The following is a 22,678-nucleotide window of genomic DNA, read 5'->3' as shown; positions in this document are numbered from 1 at the left end:
TTGTGGTAAACTATCTCTTTCAGTCGACTGAAACAAGTTTTATTTATAAATACCATGTGTGTGCAATGGGTGTGCAATTGCATATCAGTTATTTTATACTTTCATAATTTTCATATATTTTCTCCTAAAGCTGCGGTAGCTTGCGTCTTGCGGAAGAACATCGTAGCCGGAACTACTTCTCTCTATTTATGTCTATGAAGAATCACAAAGGTACTGGGTTACTCCGCCGCGGTATCCCCGAAGCAATCTAAAATAGTCCGAATATAAACACTTATTATAGGTGCACCCTAGTGATTCAGGACAAGCAAAAAACACGGTTTGGAAAATGGACTCATGGTGTACTCGCTTATTATATACATTTTTCTACATTTTAAACACAAACAAAGTTACGGACCGCAGCTCTGATTGGTTGTTTTTTACCGGGAGCGATGGTATTCCTGCTAATGGCAATAGGACCACTGGGAGGAGCCAGAGGAGCTTGATCTTTTTCACAGACTATCTGTCTTATATTCTACTGTCAGGAAATAATGACAGGTTTAATAAATATGTAAAAAATATTTTTTTTACAAAAGTTCCCTACAGCACCTTTAAAGGGCAAAACTGCAAAAATGCACTGTTAACTTACTGTTGTTTAGCAAAAATATAAGCCAAACCAAAAATTATCAGAATAATCATCAAAACCTTGTTTTTTTATTTTATATAATTTATTAATTGTTTACATTTATAATATAGGCAATTGTGGTTTTAAAGTTAACTTTTTTGTACAACAGCTATAGCGAAAATATGTAAATAATAGAATCACTAATGTTATTCTAATTTCAGGCGGTTTTGAACTAGGTATTTGAAACAAACTTCCAAAAAAAAAAAACTGAAGCTGATTTAGAGCTGTATAGTTACTGAGATACAACCACATAAATGTAACATAAAAAAGACCAACAGAAAAACACCATATTATTCAAATAATTAGCTTTATTATTCAATTGCCATTCTCATTTAAGTTACAGAGGTAAACATATAGGGGGAATCTTAGATACAGCAGTGCTACACCTGCCAAGAGCTGTCACCTCCACACACACACACACACACACACACACACACTCCCATCCAGCATTGTCATCTCCACCAGACCTAGAGCAGATAAACCAAACACCAAACACATCCGCTTGCACAAGATCTGCATCCGTGTTTAAAAGACCAGCGTGGTCTGTTGATCCAGGTGCCATGGCTGCAATGAAATCAGCAGCAATGAAACTCTGTTGTCAGACAGCAGAATGTCTACTGGAACTCTAGAAATCTCTGTCAAATGACAAAGAAACTCTAGAAGTCAAATATGGCTACAACTTCTGCAACTCTAGATTGTCCTTGCCGAGCTGAGTGAAGAATAGCTGGATCTGTCTTAGAGGCGGAGGCGTTAGGCTGGGGTATGAAGAGACGTCTTCCTGTGACATCCCTCCTGTATGGCTCTAGAGGAATCCATCTCTCTGATCATCAAACATTATGATGGCCTGTACACTCATAATACATGCTTAGAACTTAGTTACTCTCCAGATATAAAAAAAAAAAGTTGATTAAAAGCAATACTCACTGAGAACACGTTAATCAAATCGAGAAATACAAATGTTCAGTTAGAGTCGGTACGATTTCCATAAATGCTGTTACAGTGAAGCTGCCACACAAACATTATAAACCTGTAAGAGCCACATTCAATTTCTGCCAGTAAAACGGTACGTCAAAAATGTGCTTTACCACTCAGTGTTAAATATTTAAGGATTTCCTGGCACCAAAAGAACCAAATGGCCATTTAAAACGCTAAATGAAAGATTTCCCTATAATATTCCTGTTAAATCCACTATAAGCTGACAAAAAGAGAGAAGATTTTTTACAGTACGCTTATTTGAACAAACCCTGAACTCAGCAGTCTTTGTGTGCGTTTCTATTTATACACGTAATAATTAATAAACACCATCCTGTCCGTCGCTCGCCAAGTCCTGTATGGCTCACGGGACTCAAAGGCTTATTTTCTGAATAACAAATGGTTTTTAAATAAGAAACCTGAAACTTTAAATCCTCTTTTCATCCGTCATTATGCAGGCTGTACTATTGTACCGGCCCGCTCTCGTATTGCAGGTGTGCTTCCAGAATTTCAGTGTATTAGTGTTTCCCTCTGAAAAACAGGCTCAAAGTGGTTCTACACTGATTAAGACCTTAGAGTCAGTTTGAATGTTATAATGTTCTTGAACATCACATGATCACGGAATCATGAGACAAAGGGTAACATCCCGTTGGACTCTTCACAATCTTAATTAAAAGCATTCTTACACACCTATTGTCCATGATAGTGGATGAGATTATTGGAATTGCATCACAATGGAACATCCATCTAGGATATAGATATTATAATATTCTATAGCAGGCTCCACGATCCAACAGGGTCCTGAGCACTCCGATGCAGCAACATTCAGGCAATTTAAAAGACCCTGCTTGAATGAACCTGCATAGAAACCATCTTCATGGCTTCATAGAGCCATCTTTAGGGAAAACCAAAAGTAGTTACTCCATACAGTACAGCATGTACAGTACAGTACATCTACAGATGTATTTGGCAGCTGTATGAAGCTGAATAGTCCAATATACAAAAATAGGGTTTTAGAAAAATTTCAAAACAGCAACATGAATAACAATATTACTAATAATAACAACAGTGGTCATAAATAAAGTCCACTCCCCAAACGGCGTGTCATACAAAAAAAAAGTCCAGCAGACGTATAAAGCATCTGTCAGTACTGAAGAAAGGTCGCGTCAGTGCTGAGGTGAGTTTGGTTCAAGGTGATGGAGATTGTGTGTGTGTGTGTGTGTGAGTGTGTGTGTGTGTTAAAGCCCTGGTCTGCTACTGCGTGCCGTCGAACCGCCTCTGTTGTGGGAACGTGCTGGAACAGACACTAGGTGTGTAGTGATAGAGAGAGAGACAAAGTGTGAACACTAGGTTCATGCATTTAAAGGTCATTTTATATTCTTTGTGGTTGCTTTCTCACCAAATGTGTTTTACATTTTATGCTAAATCCAGTCATGTCAGTATCTTATATTTTCAAGATGAGTTTCTAAATGCAAACTCAGGGACAGGTATTTGTAGTGCAAATGTACTGCACACGTCTGTAGGGAATATTTCCTGTGAGATCGGTGTAAGGTTTAGGAAGTTTCATCTTAAGAAAAAGTTTAGACTTTTAGCACTCATTTTAGTTAGAGCATGGTACTTAATGATTAATCATAGACGTTAAATAATAAATTGCTAATAAATCAGAATAATAAATGACTTCCTTTCTACATATCTTTCTTTCATCATTATTCTTAAAGTAAAAAAAATATGTAATATTCATAAATATAAAGTACTAAGAAAGGGCACATTTGAGGAGCCCAAGCATATAAATCTTATTACATTGCATGCAAAGCTTCTGATATTCATATTATACTATATTTTTTACTTTTCCACATTTTTATGCAATTAATTCTACTAAAACAAACTTGATTTCAAGATCTGTTGTGCTAATTAGTTTTCATAAATATTCATAATTAAAAATCTAACTGACAGCATTAGCATGCTACGTTGTTATTTGGCTGCTTTCTTGCATTTACATTATCGTTCAAAAGTTTAGGGTCAGTATGGTTTTTATTGGGGCCAGTATGAATACTTTTATTTAGCAAGGATGCATTAAACTGATCAAAAGTTACAGCAAACACTGTAACATTCTTACAAGATGCTCCTGTTTTAAATAAATGCTGTTCTTTTGAACGTTCTGTTAAATCAAGGAGACTGAAAAAAAAAAAAAAAATCAGTTCCCACAAAAATAATAAGCAGACATTTAATTGTCATTGATATGATTTAACTATTAATAACCACATTCACAATGTTTACATAGAACAAAAACTACTGCTAGTGTTTCCTTCAACAAATACAAATCTCCCACAGTTTCTAATAACAAAATACTATTATGTTTTTCTTTACCTTAAAATAAATCAAGCAATAAAGCGGATAAAACGGATTCTCACTGACCTGGGGGCGGAGCTTTTGCATCTGGCTCCCCCTCATGCTCAATGGGGAAGTGGCCAAGGGGATGATGGGAAAATGAGTCTATGAAGGAGGAGCTGCTGATGCCCAAACTGATTCCAGTCACACCAATTCCCAGAGAATCTGCACTCACACACCCAAGTAGGAGTCAATGGGGCAATTTATAGAATTATAATGTTCATCTATAGGTCCGATGTGTGTTTGTATGCACCCACCTACACCAACAGACGCTCTGCCAGGTCGTCCCTGACCCATGCTGTCTATTCCAGTGAATGAACGGCGATAAGGGGTGTCTGACTGCAAAGATCGTTTTGCCATGATCAGTACACAAATAAATCAAAACAAATGATGAGAGTCAGGATGAGGTTTATGTAATGTATAAACATGAGCGGGAGAGAGATTCACCCTAAAGGTGTGTGTGGTGTTTGGTCTGGAAAACACATCCAGCAGGTGCAGTTTGTCTCTGGGCTGCAGACTGACACCCTCGTCGGTCACTGCACTGTGCGCACGACTCGACGAACCTCTTTGCTTCTACAAACATGTGAGTTATCATCGTTAAAAAACACTAAAACCATAAAAATTAACTATTTTGTTATTTGAAATAAAATAAACATTAACTGATAAAATAATAGTTACATTTATATTAAAATTTCATTTAATTCATATTCTCATTACTCATACAATATAAATATGTTAAATGTATTATTATACATAGATTAAAAAAATACACCTGTGCACTCACACATACATAAATATCAAAGTAGCACAGCTGTTTTTAACATGGATAATCAGCATATTACAATGATTTCTGAATGATCATGTGACACTTAAGACTGGAGTAATGCGTGCTGAATATAGCTTTTGCCACTACAGGAATAAATTACATTTTAAATATATTCATACAGTTCATTTAAAATGTAATAATATTTCACATTTCATAGTTTTTACTGTTTTTTTAAATAAATGAATTATTGATAAGAGAGTTCTTTCAAAAACAAGAAAATCATTTTACTTTTTAACATTTTACTTCTAAACAAAATACTTTTTAGTAGAAATACACATTAGCAATTTAGAATTGTACAATTAATTAAAAACTAAAAATACTGATTAGCTATCACATGAAACTACTAAACAGAATAATGTCTGGTTGTGTGTTAAAAGCACCTGCACAGGCCGTGAGTGCTGTCCAGAGTAAGTGTGGTCTGTGTCTCCTGTGGCAATGGGAGGGAGGAGTGTGTTTCTACTGAGAGGCATTGGAGGTGAGGCCAAGCGATCACTGGCGGTCGTCCTAAAACACACACGGACACACGCTATTGCAAGAAAGAACCTCTTTTCAGAAAACAAAGAATACAGGACTTGAAACGAATGGTGCTCTTACAATCTTGTGCCTCTAACCACCTCTTCCATGGAGCCAGTTGTGATGGGCTGTGTTACACTGGACGACAATGGCATTAGAGTTCGAGGGGGTGGGTTCCGTCGCCGTGCAGACTGAGGGGGGCGGGTCAAAGAGGAGGTGCTTTGTTCCAGTGCACGACGGGGCCGAGGTTTACTTGTAGGAATGACACTGGAGCCGGGACGATGAGACACTTTCTCCTCTGAGTCCCTATGGTCAGAAAAATAAATATAGGATTATTGAAAGATGTGCGATTCATTTAAAAAAGTCATGGAGATGCAAAGCAATCTATGGCAGCATGTAAAAAGAATTGATGTTCTGCCAGAGTCTGTGGTCTGAATAAAAAGACTAAGTACTGTAAAACAACACAAAGACAACACATTTTTCATACTATAAGTCGCACCTAAGTATAAGTCGCATCAGTACAAAAATAGGTCATGACGAGGAAAAAAACATATGTAAGTTGCACTGGACTATAAGTCGCATTTATTTAGACCCAAGAACCAAGAGAAAACATTACCATCTACAGCCATGAGAGGGCGCTCTATGTTTTCAGTGTAGACTACAGGAGCACTGAGCAGCATAGAGCGCCCTCTTGCGGCTTTAGACGGTAATGTTTTCTCTTGGTTCATTTTAAATTAATTTTTATAAATAAGTTGCACCTGACTATAAGTTGCAGGACCAGCCAAACTATGAAAAAAAGTACGATGCTTCAGGTTGTCCTAAAATCCACTATTGGTCAACCTCTAATATTATTGCATTCCTGTTTTTAAATCAAATATTTAAAAAATATGTATTTTGTTCAAAGAAATGCAGCTTTGGTGAGTATAAGAGTATACCTCGTTAAATGTACTTGTAAAATACTACATCAGCTGAACTCTAGTTTGGACCAATTTCTGCAAATTCAGAAAACTAAACTACAGTGCTAAATATACACAGTCAAATTTGTAAAGGTTGTGTTTATTTCTTCTGCAATGTTCATACTGAGCTATTCGGTCCAGTGTTCCCAGGTTCCTCTGCTGCAGTGGAATGCCATGTATCATGATGAGGTCATTGAGATTGTGATGAGCAACCGTTGGACCTACAGGTACTCGACTGGTCTGTGTAAACAGAGACAGAGAGAAGCAGGAAAGAGAAAAAGTTAAGCCAATTCATGTTTTCATTTTATTGTCATTTAATGCACAAGTCTGTATATCTCAGTGATTTAAAAAAAAAAAAACAGGAGATGGCATTCACAGCATCTGACATCCATCATCTGTACAGCATGCAATGATGTGTAAAACAGACAGAAAGACACTGGTAAAAAAAAAAAAAACTAAACAAACAGAACAAGCATTATAAACACCTCCAAAAAATAAAAAAAAATGAAAGCAAGCTTAAAGTAAAGTCAGGCAGTTTAAATGGATGTTAAAAAAGTGACCAGCGAGTGTATGAAAAAAAACTAAGATGAGTGTTGAAGTTTAGGAGAAAGAGAGAGAAACTGGTCCACAGATGCTCGCCCTCACTATTTAAGTGTTGTTATCAGGGTAAAGTTACATACTGTCGATGACTTTCTCTGCTTTTTGGATTTCCGTCTTGACTTGTGCTTTGAACCCCATGACTTTGAGCTCTTTGGAAAAAAATGAAGGGAAGGGATAGATATAGAGAGGTATAGAAAGAGGAAGGAAGAATACAGGTGACAGATGGATGATTGGACAGAAAGGCAGAAACAGGGACAGAGGAGAAGACAGAAAAAAGGAGGTAAAAAGTTAATGAATCAAAAGCCTGGGCAAAAAGCTGGAAAGACCAATGCTGACAGTAGCGAAATACAGCAATTAGTGTGTATTTTTGAGGATGAACGTGTGTAAAGACACACACAACACAGTGAAGATCTCTCCACAGTGACTAAGCATATATACAGAAATCCCACAGCTTCAGACAATTTCATTAAATAAAGTGTTTTGCATAATAATTTTACAACTATAATGTGATTTCTAGCCAATTTAATATTTTAGAGCAAAAGATACATTTTTGGGGCAGTATTTAATGCAAAACATTTCCATGTTTTGTTTACTTATTAATTAGAATTTTATTAATGCATAAGAGACATTACGTGTGCAGTTTCTTTTGGTTATTTCGTAATTTTGAAATTATGAATTAATTTTCATAATTCATTTTTCCCCTTTATGACTTGATTTTAAATTGTACTGTTGCGTGGCAAATTAATTTTTACAATTACACAAATTCCAAGTTATCACAATTAATATTGCATGCATTGTATAAAACGTCAAACAGTTTTGGATGCAGTACTGCAACTTCCCTCAAGCTTTACATGTCAACTACCCATTCACCACAGACATGTCAAGATTAGTTTAGATTCTCAATGACTTTTCCAAGATCGTGGGAATACTGTCAATTAAATATTTTGGAGTATATCATCAAGCAGATGGCAGGGGATGGGAGGGTTACAGATATCTGTAATCAGTGAGCTGGAATTTCAGATGAAACCAATGTCGATCTGTCCATCAATTGTCCATCTGTCGCAGAAGGAAAAGTAGGAACCCTTCTGTTCTACAAGCATTTGACTAACCTGAGCCTGCAAGCTGGCTGTGAGCTGTTGTGATCTGGTCTGTGACAGCGGAGGAAGCACTGTTGAGACATTGGACAGCAGCAGAAAAGGATTCTGGGTATTAGGGCAGGCAGGGCTGAGGGCCACAGTATTCTTCTCATCATCTGATGGACAGAGAAGTTTACAGAGAGATTATTCTTCACCCTGATATGGCTCTCTGAAATCCCTGATACGGCCAAACACAACACGCTGCTTTCAGAAATAATTGCTCCTTAAATTTATATTTCTCTTATCACTGCCCAGGACTTCAGGGAACAAAAATGAAACGTTGCCCACAAAAAGTATTCCTGTAGCTTGGTAAAATTTTAGTTGAACCACTGATGTCACATGGCAACGTATCTGGACCTTGATCGCGGTAGTTCCCTTGCTGTCTATGGGAGGGTCAGAGAGCTCTCAGAATCATCAAATATATCTTCATTTGTGTTCTGAAGATGAATGAAGGTCTTACGGGTTTGGAACGACATGAGGGTGAGTAATTAATGACAGAATTTTTATTTTTGGGTGAGCTATCCCTTTAAATGATTTAGCGAGCTGTCTAATTAAAATGACAATTTTTCATACAATGTAGTGGCGATTCACCGGGCTAGATACTGCGCTCCAATACTACATAACATGTGAAGTGAACAGTACCGTATTCAGAAAATGAATCACTGACAACTGATGTCTACAAGGTATTTGTATTCATATAATGTTAAACATTTAATATTCACGCCTGAATATCTGATGTGTGCGAGCTGATAATAAAGCACACTGAGTGGATTGAGCGCACAACAGCACAGTTGCTCAACCTTGAAGAGAGCAAATATCCCTTTCACTGCACATTTCAGACGAAAAAAACGTAAATTATATTTCTGAAAACAGGTTCATCACAGTTTTTATTTTGAAGATTTATATATAACGAGTGGTTCACCGCATTATTACAGCAGAACGTCTTGTGATTACAGTACTGAGCCACTGCAATGGGGCAACTCTAATGTTATTAAATTTAAGATGATGTTCTTTTTTTTTTGCTCTATGGTACATTGAAAGTAACAAAAACCTGTATAATCCATTTTAATGTGCATAAATTAGAGTGAAAATGACTGAAGGAAATATCTATTGCTAAATGAACTAAGCCATCTAACATATATATTATTTTGGTTTCTGTACCAATATTTTTTTTTTTCAATGACAAATGCATCATAATAATAATGTGAATTAATATTATTGGATTATGTAAGCATAATGTAAATGCATTAACCCTGCATTAACCTCACTGCCGTAACCAGATTAAAATCTGCATTCATATTATTTCAATGTTGCTAAACATACCTACATTCAAAAATTTTGGGGTCAGTATATATACTTTTTTAAAATATTGATCCATTTAATTGACCAACTGACCAAAAGTCATAATAAAGACTTTTACAGTATTACAATCAAAAAGCTTCAAATAGAAGCTGTTCTTTTGAACTTTCTATTCATCTAAGAATCCTGACAAAACATACAAAAAGAAATTACAATATCTTGGTAAAATCTTGGTTATACTTTATTTTAAGGTGTCCTTATTACAGTGTAAAAATATATTTAAGTACCGAGTAATAATAATTAACTACATGTACTTTCTATATACGGTTAGGGTATGCTACTTGCATGTAATTATGCATTCCAGTTCCCAATTTGCTAAACACATTTATAAGTATTTGAAAATTCATCCTACCTGACACAAAACCCTCCCAATGCCTGCGTACAAGCTCCTCTATCCAGCCAATGAGCTCACACCACACGTCATCAAACAGCAGATCAAGCGCCGCCTCCCGACGACACCGATAGGGCGAGACAGGGGGCAGCCAGCGCCTCCGCCGTCTGTTCACATACTCACGTTCCCATTCCTCATCCCTAGATAAACACACATATCATTCATCTACAAAAATCTCAGACAATTTTTTTAATAGCAAACCTATTTGTCACACGCAAACAAACTCACAGATCCCTGCAATCGAAGGCAAGATACTCTTCTATCAGCCCCTCGGCCTCAATAACCCTGGGCAACTCATCTCCATTGTTACTACTGGGCATGGCATGAGGTTGGGTCACCTCCAAAGTGGGCTGACACAAAACTGCCCTCCGACCCTGCACATACAACCTGCCACACACACACAGTGGCATGAAAAATAGGCTTTATAGAGCACTAATGATTTCATACACACACATCTACATCCCCCGGATGACTCACTCATTAGTTTTCTCATTGCTCTGGCCACCACTGGAGGGCATGGGCGCATGAGCGGGTGTGGCGTACCACTGGAATCCTTCATCTGTGGGACACACCAGCTGTGTTCCGAGGATCCTGTCACACACAAATGCCCCAAACAGGTTTAATATCCAGAGACTGGGCTGCATGATAAAAGTTAAACGTATAATCACAGTTATTTCATCAAACATTCACCAATCTTCTTTGTTTTTGCTGAATGAAATCCAATATTGCTTTTGGGTGCTAATTCTAGAAATTCTAGCATGCAAAATAATTTTTTCTCTTGGTTCATGTCAAATTAATTTTGATAAATAAGTCGCACCTGACTATAAGTCGCAGGACCAGCCAAACTATGAAAAAAAGTGTGACGTATAGTTCGGAAAATATGGTATTTGTTAAATTCAATTCAGATTGTGAAGAGACTATTTCATGCCTGATCCTGATTTCAATGTTAGAATTAACCAGAGATTACGAAGGCGTCACTGATGTTCAGAGATCTGAGTGTGTCTATGTGTGCGAGTGCGTACCGTAGATGAGGGAATCGCGAAGCCCAGTCTTGACACTCTTCCTGCAGGCCTTTGAGCTGTGTTTCACACTTCCTCTCATACAACAGTTCTTCAATCTCTTCAAACATCTGTTGGACCTGCCTGGAGGCAGCTTTATCAAATTCCTACAGGGAAAAGAAAGAAAGGAAGGAATTTGAACTTGTCAGCAGCCCATTTTGAACGCGCTGTGTAAAGTTAATAACAAGAAAGCATCCTGTGTGAACGGCCCCTTAGACCTCAAGTCTTCACTCACATCGTAGCCCCACGAGAAGACAGAGCTGTGTTCTGTAGAGATGCCAGTTCCCGTGTAACTATGGATACCAGACCAAGACTGAGCTGTGTCATCTGTGCTGAGTGTCTGACATCCGGATCTGACGGATGACGCAGAGGACTCCTCAGACCTAGGAAGAGAGAGATTATTTCATGAATCCAAACGTCAGAATGGAAAGAGCGAATATTATGTGACAATTCACACGATATACTACAGCGATGAAAGCCTGTCCCTTTAATACAAACCTATTCAGGCACACATTGTTCCTGTCACTCACCTGCTGAATGAGGACATGTCCTCCTGTAGATTGTGCAGGAGTCTGGAAGGATGCACAGTACCATCATCTGCCTCCTCTGGGAGAGGATGCTGGTCCAGACAGCTGCGGGACAAACCACGACTACCAAAACCAGCCGAGAGAGAAGAATAAGAGCATTTACTACTTCTAAAATCTATATACTGATCGATCAGTCAATCTATCAATAGATATGTCCTCCTATCTATCTATTTATTTATCTATCTATCTATGGATCAATTCAGCAATTTTTCTATTTGATTATTTATCTAGTTACCAATTAACTGGATTGATAACCTGACTATCTATCCCTCTATCTATGATGGTTGCTATGATGCAGTCTAAGTAGGAAACTTGAGATGGTGTCTGTGTGATTTACACGCACATCTCCAGGCTGTGAGATACAGGCCGGCGGCTGTAGCGGGAAATCATCCTCCTGAAGCGGTTACAGACGCATCTCCTCCATCAAGCCTGTGATCCGACCCCGAGCGGCCGAGCCTCCTGTGTCCGGACCGGCCCGCTGCACCACCGCTGCTCTCTCATGCTTCACAAACAGTCAGACCCACACACACTGGATCACAGCTGTGCTGGGAGGAGAAAGGTGTAGTGTCCAGCACTGAGCTGGGCCGAACCTGATCTATCAAACCCTGTGTGGGCTGGAGGAGAGTAAAGAGTCCGCGAACATAAAAGAAAATCCGGTTATCCCACCGTATCGTCGACTGATTTATTAGTAAAGATTTAATGGCGAGGAAGCCAGTTGTATTCTTCATCCATCCATGATTATCTACTGAACAACAATTGCAAGACTGTCATGGAGACCAAGGTAGTCGCGCCCACTGATTTGTGGGAAATGCAGTTTTGAACGTTTTTGCCATCATGACATGTACACTGCCCTCTAGTGCATGGGAGTATTATGTTATAATATTATATCATATTATTGCGTAATTATAAGAGTACACATTAGAATAGTTATTTGTGCTTAACAGGTCAGTATATATTAGTCTCTCTCTCTCTCTATATATATGTGTGTGTGTGTGTGTGTGTAAATTATAATTAAATTATATCTTTTACACTTCAAAATGAAAGCAATATCATCATAAAAGTATCATAAAATTTGTCAGTACAACTCAGCCATTATTTAGTAATATGGTTATATTTAGTAATATGGTTATATTTAGTAATATTTATTTATACACATTAATGTTTTAATATGTGGCATGTTTATGAGAGTTTTTTTTCTGATTTATGAATGAATTGTATAAGAAATCAGATTTATTGAAAATATCTAATCAAAAGAGTGACCAGTTTATTCACCCAGATTTTTTTTCCCTTCGTTCTGTTACTTTTGACAGACAGATTTGTTTGGAATTGACTTGGATTTTAATTTACCATATTAAAATAAAATTTGCAGTTAATACTACATTACGAATTAAAAAAGAAGAAGAGTCGAATGTGATCATCAGAAGTAATTTATAAACACAGCACAAATCACATAATGTATGATGCAGAAAATATCAAATCAAACACAAAGAGTCCTAGGTTTTCATCGATTTCCTTTTTCCAAACTCTGAGATGCAACAGTCTTTGATGTTCTGATTAGATGGGCCAGGTCTTGGTGATTTTCAGGTGGTTTAGTTGGTCTGCAATGTATTTGTGTTCAGGAAACTTGGCTTGTCGTGTAGCTTTGATTTGTTGCCACATCCACTCGCGCCTCTGTGCTGCATGGCCTTGCTCCTGTTCCTGCGTCATGAATGGCCGGCTGATCCAGTATTCATTCTCTGCTTCCTGTTCCAGGCGGTTAATAACATTGCGTTTCATCTGCCAAGTGACAACCCGTGGTCGACGGTGCTTCCCAATCCACTGCTTTCCTGGGATTCCCTTCCGCAAAAGCGCCAAAGTCAAGAACATCCTGCAGTCAGCGACGGGTTACAAAAGTGAATCTGAAATAAATCACAAAGAAGTTCAGCTACAAATCTCACATCAGAAATTGAGGAAAATATGAGAAAATAATAAATTATTGATAAAAAATAATTATTAATTAAAACAATTTTGTTTTGTTAAATTGCATTTAAAATGACATACTCATGTAAACAATACAAGACTGTACAGTAAACGCTCAGTTTTTGGGGCTATTCAGCCAGAATTTTGAGTTTGAGTTCATAAGAAACAATAGATATGATTGAACTTCATTATTATCACGTCTTTAAACTGGTAAACAATACATCTAGTCTTTAATCGATTAAAAAGTGCTATATTATCTGTAAATATGATAGATGTATATATATATATATATATCTTAACTCTCTACAGTCTAGCGAACCATCTGACCTTGACTTGAAATGGCACTGATTTCAAATCAACGGAATTTTAAATGGAAACAAGGAAAGACAAATAATTATATATCGTATACATCTTATTATCTAAAAATTTCAAATACGCTTTTAGCACGTTTGAATGTCTCCTACATCACATAATTTACTTGCATGCAGGCTGTAGGCGAGTAATAAACAATACCGTTCGTACAACAACGACGAAAATAACATTTACTCAGAAGTGTAAAAGCATGAAGATGAAAATAAGTTAATTTCTTACAACAGTAATGATTAAGACATTGAATAACTTACACAATCTTCTGTCCAAATCCCCGACCAGCATGCCTCGGACACACTGCTGCTGAATGTCAGAAGTGCGATTATCGCAGCGCCACCTACAGCAGTGGAGGCTGCAGTGCAGCGCGCTCTGACTGACGAACTTCAAAAATCTGGGAGGGCAACTTCATTCAATCAGGATTACCAGAGGAACAGATCTGTTTAATTCAGTGTGTGTAGCTATAATATCCGACCAGGGCTGTAGTTGGGGTTAGCGGGGGCCCAATGCAGGTTGTACCAGTCGACCCTAAATGAAATTGTTTAATTTGTATGTTCGTTCTATTTATTTGTGCTATTTTTGCAATGTTTATGGTTTTTCAAATTTGTAGGTGTCCAGCTACAGAAAGTGAATGATCAAATGTAAAATAGCACTGTCTTCAATGTAAAAATAAATAAATAAATATACAGTAAAACCAAAATTTATTCAGACACCTTCAACATTTCTCACTTTATCACAGTTTAGCCTATTTGCTAAAGTTTAGAAAATGGTAATAAAATACGACAAGAGCTCACAGTTAAACTGTGTCAGAACAAATGTATCTTAATAATGTCAGTTAACTTTGATGGAAAGGTAGTGATTACAATCAACCTGTTAGTATGACAATATTTAAACAACTATACTTCTTAACCAATTACCAATCTGTCTGTTGAGTAAAAGGTTCCCTCAGGCATGGGCCCATATAATCAGATGCTGTTTGTTGACTCCAGCTCAGCATTTAACACTGTCATTCCCTTCAAGCTGAACTCAAAACTTGGAGACCTGGACATTAACACTTCCCTCTGCAACTGGATTATGGTCTTTCTGATCAACAGAGGTCAGCATGTTAGGTCAGACCACACCTGCTCCACCTCCATCACACTCAACATCGGAGTACCACAGGGCTGTGTGGACACTGAAGAAGAACCAGTTGTCTTCAGCCATCCTGGTGAACTTCTACCGGTGTGTGATCGAGAACATCCTGACAAGTTGTATCCCAGTCTGGTATGGGAACTGCTCAGTTGCTGACAGTCCTTTCCTCACAGCTGTCAACTTACTGAATTTAACCCCCCCCCCCCCCCCAACCCCCACACACACTCCTCACCCCTCCTCATCACTCATCAAAAAAAAAAAAAAACTAAATTCGGTTACACTTGTTATTATTTACACTACTTTCTGTTCATCGAGACAACTGAATGATCCATTTGCCACTGGGATATTTTTCAATGCACTTTTTTAATGCCCATTGCACTAGTGCAAATGATGTTCAAATGTTCATAGTTTCTGCTTATAGTGTACATACACTTATTACATAATCTATATAATATGTTCATAGTACACTTATCTGTATATCATTTTTAGAGCATTTTAAAATCTGTAAATTATGTCCATAATACTGCCTTATCTGTATATTTATTGCTCATTTGTAACATATTATAAACACTGTATATCCTTAACTTACTGTTTATTGAACTTCTGGTTAGATGCTAACTGCATCCCGTTGCCTTGTACATTACATGTGCAATGACAATAAAGTTGAATCTAATCTTATCTAATTTGAAAGGTTTAATGGTTTAATGAAGACGGTTTAAAAAAAGAAAAAAAAAATCTTGCTAGTGTTTATTCTGCAAAAAATGACTGTATCTGACTGTACATTACACAACCTATTTCTAAGTATGGAAATTAAGTATTGATTTGGTTGTAACAAGCACAGAGAGACACGATTATTGAATGTCGTTATTCAGAAATATTGACTGCTGTAGGCCAAGAAGGACCAAACAGAAATAAATTATATAAACTGAAATGTAAATAAAACAAATTAAATAAAAATACAAATATTCATGTGACCAAAAAAAAGATATATAGAGAGAGAGAAAGAAAGAGAGAAAGAGAGAGAGAGAGAGTCAAAATAATAGTCACGTGATTGGAATCTGTCCAATGAGAGTTCAGTACCACGGCCCGGAAGCGTAATCCGGTTCATGTTTTTGTGCTCCTCTCCAGGTCTTTGATGTTTCTGTGCTGCGGCTCCGGTCGTGTTTTGGTCAGGACTCAGGAGGAGGCAGAAAGATGACAGCCAGAAAGTCCGGGTCTCGATTAGAGACTGAAATAGAGCGGTGTCGATCAGAGGGACAATGGGACAAGATACCCGAACTCGTGCGCCAGCTGTCTGTCAAACTCATCTCAAACGGTGTGTGTGATTTCTGTCTTCTGTACTCCTGGCTAACGCGTTAGCTCGGACAGTGTGTGTGTGTGTGTGTCTCAGGCCTGCTGGCAAAATCCGTGTCACATTCATTCCTGTGCGGTTAACTACACGTTTACAAATCATTGAGAGATCTTTTCTTTTCAGGGTGTCTAAAAAATGATATTAATGCCTTTTTGGTGTTAACGTATTGTGCTCGTCTGTCCAGTACACTTCTTGATTGTCCATACAGCTGTGTCCATTCATCTTCATGAAATGAAAAAAAAAAAACATTAAAGTACTTACGACTGGCATTTGTGAATGTAAAATCGACATATATATATATATATATATATATATATATATATATATATATATATATATATATATATATATATATATAGTGGTTTTCAGTAAAAATAAATAAATAATTGTTTATAATCAAATATATTTGAAAATGTAATATACAACATTAACAAAGTTATACTTAAGTCTGTTAATAATATTATTAATTAATAATATTATAACTATTTATTAATAAATTATATGTGTTTAGGCATTGTTATTTTTATTTTCAGAATTTGTAAACACATTTTAAGTAGAAAGATTTCCCAAAAAGAATATTTTACATTAATATCATTCGTGAACATCTGGGAGATGATGCATTTGACTGGGTAAAGCTTATGAATTACAAAAGACTGTCCTAAAGGTTGATTTAATGTCTATAATGAACACAGTTGCGGATTAAATTGCAGTTTACATCTTTTCATTTTGCCCTGTTCCTTAAAAGCTACATATTAATAAGCATTATTGTTTAACCTCGTATAAGATGATGAAAGATTTAAGATGTGCGTGTAAGGCAGATGAAGCCACACGTGGTTGTTCTCAGAGCTGTGCATGTGTTAAGACCAGTAAGAATGTGTTCAGGTTCAACACTGGATTATATCTGGGCTTTATGTAATGCTGTTTTCACAATCAGCACTTCTCTCCTGCACTGCAAAAGTGTTTGTGTGTTGACTTTACAGTTCAGATATGCAGGTGGCGCCGATCCTCGATTTCTTTTTCAGTCAGCTGAGAAAGATGATAGAAATAGTTCACCCAATAAAAAAAAATTGCCATCATTTGCAGTGGTACATTATGAATATGTGTGCATGATCTTGCTGACTGTCATCATGATTAAATTATCCTAGTGTATGATCTGCTTTTTGTCTATGTGTGTGTTTGTTTGAGTAATTTCAGGTGCCCAGTTCAACCTCTGCTTCTCTTGTAGATGATCTCGGGGAGCTTCTGCTGGGGGAGGCCAAACTCCAGCAGTACCTCAAGGAAAACCCCATCAAGCAGGGAGCCAGTCCCCGCGGGCCCCGGCCACGTCTCCAGGAGGTACGGAAACACTTGACGGCTGCACTTGATCGGGGAAACTTGAAGGTAAGCCTGGACTGTCTGCATCATCACTTCTGTCTGCTGTGTCAGTGTTACAGTGGACTAAAATGAAAACTAAAACCATTAAAAATATATATTTCTTGAAATCAAATAAATGTTTAACTGAGATAAAATCAAATGTTAAATATATTTAAGCTAGTTCCCTAAGCAACATTTCTCATGTTCATTTAGTTTAACATGATGTACTAAAATAACTGAAATAAAATTAATAAAACTATACATAGATTAAAAAAATAACTAATAAAACTGACACAACAAAACTAATTTAACTGTAAGTAATAAATAATAATGTAACAACTAATAAAATTATATGATGACTGTAAGTATAATAAAATAATAGTAAAAACTAGTGATGTTTAATTATTAATCACATCAAAAAATAAACGTTTTAGTTTACATATATGTGTGTGTACGTACTGTGTACATTTATTATGTATATATAAACACATAAACAATATATATTTAGAAAATATTTACATGTGTTTATATTTTATTTATATTATATATAAATATATTTAATATATTAACATAATATATTTATCTTTAATATTTAAGTTAATGTGTTTCTATATATATATATATATACATAATAAATACAGGCACAAAATTATATTAGTATTTTAATGATACTAAAATGTATCTGATCCATCGTCAAAATGAAAGAAAATATATATTAAAAAAATTGCTTAGTAAATTATTAATGATTAGTGTAAAGTAATTCTAAGGGTTGAAACAGTATGCATTTTTGTGCAAGATGCATGTAAGCGGAATGGGGAAAAATGCAAGGTGTAGAGATGCTTTTTTTTAATTGAATTTTTAAGTTGAACTTACTTTAAGAACACTGTGTCATGCACAAGATCCTGCAAAAGACTTGAACGTAAGCACAGCTGTCAAACACATCTGTCTACTGTATGTTTACAGCAGTGGAAAAGCAGTGCAAATGACTGCAAAAACACATTCGGTGAAAATGGCCCCTAAGTCTGGAATAATATCTCAACATCCAGATTTAAATGTAATAATTTATCAGACTTTTATTAAAATATTTTTCAATGAGAAAAACCAAAAGCAATTTATTATATCCAACAATTTTAGCAATACCGCAATACCAAGTTTTGTGAGTGAATGACAACCAGATTAGTAGTGGAATGAAAAGCTTATGATTATTGATAATTCAGTGCTAAGTAAATCTAAAATAGTATTTTAAACCAGTCATGGTTGGAGCCTTTCTAGTGTCATTGGTGTTTATCTGTATTTTACACATGTATTTAATTAAAATTAAATTGTGGTGCTATATTTGATTTAATGTAGTATGCTTTAGTGTGGCGGTGTGTGTCTTCTCTTTCTCTCCCAGTCTGAATACATGCAGGAGGCCAGTCTGATCATGGCTAAGCTTTGTTATGTGGAGGCTGATTACAGGGAAGCACTGAATCTGTACAGTCGTGTGAATCTGGATGAGATGCAGCTGGTAGGAGCTCCGGTGTACAGACTGTCCATGATCGCTGAGGCCTACGCCACCAAAGGTAAATAATCAACGTAGTAGCTCAGAAATGACATAACAGAATTGCTGTCTTTGTGAAAGCACAAACCCGAGCTTGCTGTTGCAGGTACACTGTTTATGTGTGCGCTGTGAAACTGTGTAACTTGCTTTTGCATAACTAGAACCCAAACATCATGTTTCTGCAATCAAGTACAAATTTGTGTCCTTACTGCAAGCAAAATGCTGCGCAATGCAACAAAATCACAGCAGTAGGATAATATTCAATATTTTATACAGCAATTTGAAGTGTTTTTTTAACCACTGGGATTTTACTTTTCATGCAGTATAAATTCTATACATTACTTTACTTTAAAAAAAAATCATGAAATTAATGCTCTTACTTAGCAATGATGCATTCAGTTGATGAGAAGTGAGAGTAAAAAAAAAAAAAATAGAAATCGTGTTTTTGTTTACTTTCCATTCATCAAAGAATACTAAAACAATTGTATCACTGTTTCCAAAATTTAGAATAATTCTATAATCCAGATTATAGAATAATTTCTAAAGGACCATGTGACACTGAAGACTGGAGTAATGGCTGCTGAAAATTCAGTTTTGTCATAACAGGAATCAGTTTAGAGATAAATTAAAATGGAATTTATTGAAAAAAGGAAAAATTTAGTATCATTTTATTTTATTTATTTGTGTGTGTGTGTGTGTGTGTGTGTGTGTGTGTGTTTGATCATGTACTGTAAATGAGACCTAGTTGAGTATGAGACACTTCTTTCAAAAACATTGTATAAATCTTGCCAACCTCAGATGTCTTTGGGTGGTGTATATCATCTTTAATTATATTAACAGTTATTTTTTTATGCTCACCTGGTCAAAACAGTGCAGCGATGCTTCCCGGATCCATGCAGTTCATATTTTGTCCTTTGGGAGGCAGCATTGCTGTAATACTGTATGTGATGCTCTGCAGAGAAAAGTGTTTGCTACTAAATCCTCTGCTCTGAACACACACACTTTTAATTCCGAGCACAGTGAATGTGTTTGCCAGGACCGCAGCGTGAGGTCTTTGATCAGACTTCTGACAGATCGGCGGTACTGTGGGGCTCTGGGGAAAAACTGCAGGGTGGCACAGAGCCTGTCTCATCCAATCACCTCATAGCATTTCTGTGACTGACAACTACTTCTACGGGGGGCAGCTTCCTCCCTCGACCCCAAACATCCATCACGCTCTAGATACCACAGACAAACACACGTGTGTGTGTCATCTCACTGGCGCATACTGCCTCGTCTCCTGTGTATATTAAACTCTCGTCCTAAATTATACAAAATCTCCCTCTTGCCTCCCTCTGGCTGTCCTGAGGCGTCAGATTTACTGCAGCCATTATGCAGGTCATTAAAGAGCCCGGTCACTGTAATGGGGCTTGTCTTAGAGCTGGCTAGTATAACGGGCTTTTAAACCTGTAAGTCGAGGTACATGTGTGTGTTTAGGGGGATGCAGCAGTCGAGAGGAACAGATTTGTGATGAATATGTTATCTGTATCCAGACAGAAGTGAATGTGGCTTTTTCAGACCTTCTAAGATTAAGTTTAGGGCTCCAGTGTAGCAAGTCTATATAAGGTAAAGGGATTTACAGCATGTACACTCTCTCTCTGTCACTCTCTCTCAGTTTTTTACCCCATTTTTCTCTTTGGGGATTGGTGTGGAACAATAAGACCTTAGAAAATCCCTATGCCTTACTTTGTCACGGAATTGAACTTTTCCATAAAGCTAGAGTGTGTCATTTCTGTGCCCATATGAGCGTGGTTCTCCACTGTTTCAAGTCCAAGACTCTTCATTATCCGTAACAATGTTTGTACGTTCAAAACTTATTTTAATCTTAGGCCACTTCTGGGTTCTGTAAGGTTTCCTGAAGTTCTCTTTTTTTATACTCATCATTCTACATTATAAAATATTTTAGGGCCTTGCATAAATAAAATAAAATTCAATTCAATTAATGCATTTAGTAGACGCTTTTTTCCAAAGCAAATTGCATTCAGGCTAACATTTTTTACCTAACATGTGCTCCCTGGGGATTGAACCCACAACCTTTCACGACTAACGAAATGCTGTGTGTATATGAAAGGTATGTGTATATTCATTGTAAAATGCCCTCGAAATTTTAAGGTTTTATTAATTTACATGAATTACAATTTTAAATTAGGCTGCCTCCTATATCCTGGTTTTGAAAAAACTGATGTTGACGGGGTTAAATTAATAGATAAAAATGTCTCATTTGTTAGTGGTTTTAGATTATTTTAATGCCTGTTTTGTCTTCTTTTAGACAAAACTATAATAAATTCTTTAAAAAAAAAAAAAAAAGTCTTACTGACCCAAACCTTTAAACAATAGTGTAGGTTACTTTAACCGATCATTAATATATTATGCCAATCAGTCCACTCTCGTTCTCCTCCTGTCTTACTGAGACTTCACAGGGCACTTTTAATCAGGGCCTCGTCATTACCTTCTTGCTTGTGATAGATTATTCGTCTCCGTTTTCATTTCAGAATCATTTAGTGTCTCGGTAACCGACTGTTTTCTTCATCCTGTGATATCTGTTTTTAAGCCGTTATCTATTATTGAAGCAGTTTGAAATATAGTTAGGAGGGCTACAGTTTCTGTTTCCTGTCACATTGCCATTCTGTCATGAAAACTTTATCTGCATGGAGAACCCAATACTAACGGCAGCCAAACAAACAGCTCTCATCATGTTTACCAGCCACCTGAGCGCGGAGTCTGGCCTGTTTTCCTCATGCTATGAGGGATTTAAGATGAAGCTGAAGCCAGTAGACAGAGATTGGCCACAGATTGTGTGACATGTCTAAGGAACCGTTCTTGTATCTTTACCGCATTACTTGGCTCTCAGCTGACCCAGACGAGGCAAAGAGATACGACAGACATCAGCTTGTGCTAAAACATTTAAAGCTTTTCTGGTTTGTCTGAGGCCTTTGATTTTCTCACACATGTATATTTCAGTATCTTAATTCCTCTGTCCGGCCAGAACAAAGGAAACAAACTCTTATTATATGAACAAAGCGTAACTTGTTCAGTTTGACCCTTTAAGAATAAATATAATATCCTCAAAGTAAGGATCAAAGCATAATAGTGTATTTCATTGGTCACTTGAATTAGAGTTGACAGAAGTGCTGTGCTTCTGAAAGTTTCACAAGTGAATACTGTGGCTCAGTAGAAATGAATGGAACTATGATTTTAAAAGAAATAGGGTTTGATTGATGACAGAATTTTGGCTTTGGTGTGATAGCAGCCATATGGGACATCAATGCTAAATCGATTCCTCAAGCAACAAATAAACAGCTTTGGGTGACTTATGAAATGTAAGTGCTGTCAGTCCATTCAGTAATTCAAATCTCAGTTTTGTATTTTTTATTAATGTCGATTTTTTTCTAGTTAACACAAAAGAGGTTTTGTAGTTCATTTGGACAACGTGCACATACATTAAATATCATTTGTAATTCATAGAATTTGTGTTTATTTAATTTTTGCAAT

The 22,678-nt window shown here is 36.7% G+C and overlaps 3 protein-coding genes across 7 annotated transcripts in view; 1 reads left to right on the top strand and 2 right to left on the bottom strand.

Annotated features, from left to right (window-relative positions):
- Positions 1-951: 951 nt before the first annotated feature.
- On the bottom strand, positions 952-12,243 carry fam149b1 (family with sequence similarity 149 member B1). Of its 2 annotated transcripts, XM_052581113.1 has the most exons (16): positions 11,791-12,243; positions 11,391-11,510; positions 11,096-11,243; positions 10,825-10,967; positions 10,280-10,393; positions 10,031-10,189; positions 9,764-9,942; positions 8,026-8,168; positions 6,997-7,065; positions 6,441-6,556; positions 5,442-5,666; positions 5,228-5,351; positions 4,469-4,594; positions 4,279-4,360; positions 4,049-4,186; positions 952-2,939 (listed from the first exon to the last, which is right to left on the bottom strand). In XM_052581113.1, the coding sequence occupies exons 1-16, from the start codon at positions 11,835-11,837 to the stop codon at positions 2,872-2,874; spliced, it is 2,001 nt and encodes a 666-aa protein (XP_052437073.1). In that variant the 5' UTR covers positions 11,838-12,243; the 3' UTR covers positions 952-2,871. The 2 variants fall into 2 exon arrangements, with proteins under 2 accessions (XP_052437073.1, XP_052437074.1); XM_052581114.1 differs by lacking the exon at positions 6,997-7,065.
- A 615-nt stretch (positions 12,244-12,858) lies between these two features.
- mrpl57 (mitochondrial ribosomal protein L57) lies at positions 12,859-14,180 on the bottom strand. Its single transcript, XM_052580813.1, has 2 exons — positions 14,030-14,180; positions 12,859-13,345 (listed from the first exon to the last, which is right to left on the bottom strand). The coding sequence occupies exon 2, from the start codon at positions 13,311-13,313 to the stop codon at positions 13,002-13,004; it is 312 nt and encodes a 103-aa protein (XP_052436773.1). The 5' UTR covers positions 13,314-13,345; positions 14,030-14,180; the 3' UTR covers positions 12,859-13,001.
- A 1,853-nt stretch (positions 14,181-16,033) lies between these two features.
- LOC127976411 (tetratricopeptide repeat protein 7B) overlaps positions 16,034-22,678 on the top strand; it is a 33,842-nt gene continuing 27,197 nt past the window's right edge. For 3 of the 4 annotated variants that reach the window (XM_052580809.1, XM_052580808.1, XM_052580807.1), the window contains exons 1-3: positions 16,034-16,218; positions 17,480-17,634; positions 19,001-19,169. In XM_052580809.1, the coding sequence (XP_052436769.1) occupies positions 16,098-16,218; positions 17,480-17,634; positions 19,001-19,169 (445 nt within the window). In that variant the 5' untranslated portion in view covers positions 16,034-16,097. The remainder of the gene's footprint in view (positions 16,219-17,479; positions 17,635-19,000; positions 19,170-22,678) is intronic. The other variant, XM_052580810.1, reaches the window with a different exon arrangement.

This window comes from Carassius gibelio, chromosome B17 (genome assembly GCF_023724105.1).
Source record: "Carassius gibelio isolate Cgi1373 ecotype wild population from Czech Republic chromosome B17, carGib1.2-hapl.c, whole genome shotgun sequence".
Taxonomy (NCBI): Eukaryota; Metazoa; Chordata; class Actinopteri; order Cypriniformes; family Cyprinidae; genus Carassius; species Carassius gibelio.
The sequence above is the reverse complement of the archived record's forward strand: the minus strand, read 5'-3'. Positions and strand labels throughout refer to the sequence as shown.

Coding starts and splice junctions, on each gene's coding strand:
- mrpl57 (XM_052580813.1), bottom strand. CDS start 13,313: ATGTTCTTGACTTTGGCGCTTTTGCGGAAGGGAATCCCAGGAAAGCAG.
- fam149b1 (XM_052581113.1), bottom strand. CDS start 11,837: ATGATTTCCCGCTACAGCCGCCGGCCTGTATCTCACAGCCTGGAGAT. Junction 9,943..10,030: donor GCCTTCGATTGCAGGGATCT/GTGAGTTTGTTT, acceptor GTGTTTATCTAG/GGATGAGGAATGGGAACGTG. Junction 2,940..4,048: donor TGCAAAAGCTCCGCCCCCAG/GTCAGTGAGAAT, acceptor CTACACACCTAG/TGTCTGTTCCAGCACGTTCC.